This window comes from Octodon degus, unplaced genomic scaffold (assembly GCF_000260255.1).
Source record: "Octodon degus isolate 3935 unplaced genomic scaffold, OctDeg1.0 scaffold00072, whole genome shotgun sequence".
Classification (NCBI taxonomy): domain Eukaryota; kingdom Metazoa; phylum Chordata; class Mammalia; order Rodentia; family Octodontidae; genus Octodon; species Octodon degus.
In genome coordinates, this window is record NW_004524648.1 from 4,235,504 (window position 1) to 4,238,692 (window position 3,189).

Consider the following 3,189-nt stretch of genomic DNA (forward strand, 5'->3'; position numbering starts at 1 on the left):
ATTTTTCCACTAATTTTATTGTTTTCAAAATTATGTCATGGTCCTTTTAGTCCTTATGGTCTTCTTTTAACATTATATCATATAGTTTTTATTTTGTTTTGTTTTTGTTTTCCATGGTTTTCAGACAGGATTTCACTGTGTTCAGGCTGACTTTAAACTCATTTTATAGCTCATACTGCCTTCAAAATCATATTGATCCTTCTACCTCAGTCTCCTAAGTGCTGGGGTTATATGCATCACCTCGTGCCTGGCATGTGCATGTTGTATGATACTGGGGATTGAAGTAAGGGGCATTATTGAGCTATATCTCTAGCCTTTTGTATTATTACAGTCTCACTAAGTTGCCCAGGGTGGCATTGAATTTAGAATTGTCCTACCTAAGCCTCCCAAGTACCTGGGCTTATAGGCATGTGCGACCATGCCCAGAAAAATTGTGTTGGGTTGGGTTGGGTTGGGTTGGGTTGAGTTGGGTTGGACTGGGTTGGGTTTGGTTTTGTGGTACCAGGAATTAAAACTAGGGCCTCACATGTGTTAGGCAAGAATTCTACCACTAAGCTACCTGACCTCTATTTTCTGATCTAAGAATGATCAGCATTCTCCCACACATCCACATCAGCCATTAATCCTATATATGGGGCTGGGGAGATAGTTCAGTAGAATAAGCACTTGCCTGGCAAGCACAGGGTCCTGAGTTCCATCCCTGGTACCACAAAAAAAAAAAAAAAAAAAAATCCTACATATAACTCCTTTATCTCTCAATCATGAGAACTTGGTAATAAAATCCAGTATATTTCCTTCATATGATTTGTATGTTGTTTTGATTTTAGATTTTTTTCTGATTATAATTGTTAAATGTGTTCATTTTTAAAGGAGATATTTAATTTAGCTCTTCATTTTTTTAAGTTCAAAAATTGTAAAATTGTAGAAGTAATAGCCTCCCCAGAAGTCTTTCTGTTCTCCTTGAAGAATCACTGTTACCAGTTTGTTATTTCTCCAGTCCTTTTCCTGTACTTACTCTAACATGAAATGTGTTCAACATACTTTTTCACTTAATAATGTAATGTGGGCATTCCACTAAAATTCCTCATAGCATATAGATATATGGCCTATAATTTGTTTTGGTGTATAATTTTTAGTGTCATAAAATCTAAATCATAAGATTTAGTGTCATAAAATCTATCTTTGCATGTATATAGTTGTGCAATTGTAATAATTCTCCAAGAAAATGAGGGCGGGGGAGATGGCTCAGTAGAATAAGCACTTGCTTGGCAAGCACAAAGGTCTGAGTTCAATCCCCAGTTCTGCCAAAAAACCAGCATGAGCAAGAAAATGAAAGAATTGTTGGTTGGCTAGCATGTTAAATTTGAAGAGATCTGGTGGCTGGTGAGATAGCTCAGCAGTCTAAAGCGACTAAGGCAAGCTTAGGCAAGCCCAAGAAATACTGTTCAATCCCTGGCACCACATGCCACACCAGTCCCACCCCCACAGCAGGCTGAGCTGGCCACAAAAATAAATAAATGTAAATAAATAAGTTTGAACAGATCTTAAAAAGTCTACAGGTCACACTTCTACCAACAACATATGAGTGAGTTTGTTTGACCATACCATTATCAACAGCAGTTGTTAACAACCATTTCATCTCTTGTTTGTCTGATAGGTTAAAAAAAAGTCAAATGTCATGTTGATTTATTGTTTCTGTTTTGCTTTTTTTTTCTTTGCTATTAGTTGAAGTGAACATTTTTTGAAATGCTTATGCACGTTAAGTTTATCTGGGGTGGTTTCCTGGGAGGGTGTAGACTGTTTTTATAAAAGAGAGTTAAGTGATTCCTGTGTATGTTCTCTACAGCAAACAACGACATAACAAACTCTGGAGATCTCATTCAGACAGTGATCTCTCAGACCACCATGAACCCATCTGTAAACCTGGACTAGAACTCAACAAGAAAGAGATCACTACCTCAGCAGACCAGATTGCTGAGGTAAAAACTATGGAGAGTCACCCATCCATACCTCCTGTCTTTGTGGAACATGTGATCCCACAAGATACAAGTCAGAAAGCCCTGTGTACCAAAGAAAGAATGATCTGCTTGGAATTTACTTCTAGGGAATTTCATGCTGGACAGATTGAAGATGAACTAAACTTAAATGATATCAATGGATGTTCATCAGGGTTTTGTCTCAGCGAGTCAAAATTCTCTCTTGACAACTGCCATGCGTCTAAAGCCTTAATCCAACCTGGACAAGTCCCAGAAATGGCCAACAAGTTCCCAGATTTAACAGTGGAAGATCTAGAGACTGATGCACTAAAAGCAGACATAAACGTTCACTTACTGCCTATGGAAGAGTTAACGTCTGGACTGAAAGACCTCCCCATGTCTCCTGATCCTGAGTCTCCAAGCCCCCAGCCCAGCTGTCAGGCTGAGATTTCAGATTTCAGTACAGATCGCATTGATTTTTTTAGTGCCCTAGAGAAGTTTGTAGAGCTCTCTCAAGAAACCCGGTCTCGATCTTTTTCCCATTCAAGGATGGAAGAGCTAGGTGGAGGAAGGAGTGACAGCTGTCGACTGTCAGTGGTAGAAGTACCTCCTGAAGTGACCACTGATGATCAGAGAAGCAGCTCTTTGAGTAATACTCCTCATGCATCAGAAGAATCTTCAATGGATGAAGAACAGTCTAAGGTAAAAACTATCTTTATAGTTCACCTAAAGTTCTCACCAAAGACCAAGTATGTTGGGCTCTGTTATATTCACTTCATTTTTGATGTTAGTAAAAGATTTAGGAAGGCAGTAAGACAATCTACCTGAGATTTATTTGCAAGCTTAGAGCTCAATATTTTGTGTCAATTTTGAGAATTTTAACTTTTCAGGTTTTCGGAGTCATTGGAAACACTTGTGAGTAAGGCTGTTAGAAGAATTAGCTGAGGACCAGGAAGATAGCTCAGTAGAATAAGCACTTGCCTAGCAAGCTCAAAGTCCTGAGTTCAATCCCCAGTACCGCAAAAAAAAAGAAGAAGAAGAATTATCTGAAACAGAGTGCTGACTAAGCAAGTAGAAATCCCCCTGCAGCTCAGATCAAATCTCACAGGTAACAAAGCATCCAGGATTCAAATGCTGCCCAAATACGATCTGTGTCTCTGTCAGAAGATGGATTTGATGGAAAAAATTCTTTCTTTTTTCTTTTCTTTTTTTC

At 38.6% G+C, this 3,189-nt stretch overlaps 1 protein-coding gene and 1 pseudogene across 3 annotated transcripts in view; one reads left to right on the plus strand and one right to left on the minus strand.

Annotated features, from left to right (window-relative positions):
* The window catches only part of Ssh2 (slingshot protein phosphatase 2), a 288,998-nt gene that overhangs the window by 279,737 nt on the left and 6,072 nt on the right, over window positions 1–3,189 (plus strand). For all 3 annotated transcript variants that reach the window (XM_004635379.2, XM_004635378.2, XM_023719862.1), the window contains one exon: window positions 1,847–2,678. In XM_004635379.2, coding sequence (XP_004635436.1) covers window positions 1,847–2,678 — 832 coding nt within the window. The remainder of the gene's footprint in view (window positions 1–1,846; window positions 2,679–3,189) is intronic.
* LOC105742764 overlaps window positions 1–3,189 on the minus strand; it is a 41,286-nt pseudogene that overhangs the window by 22,474 nt on the left and 15,623 nt on the right.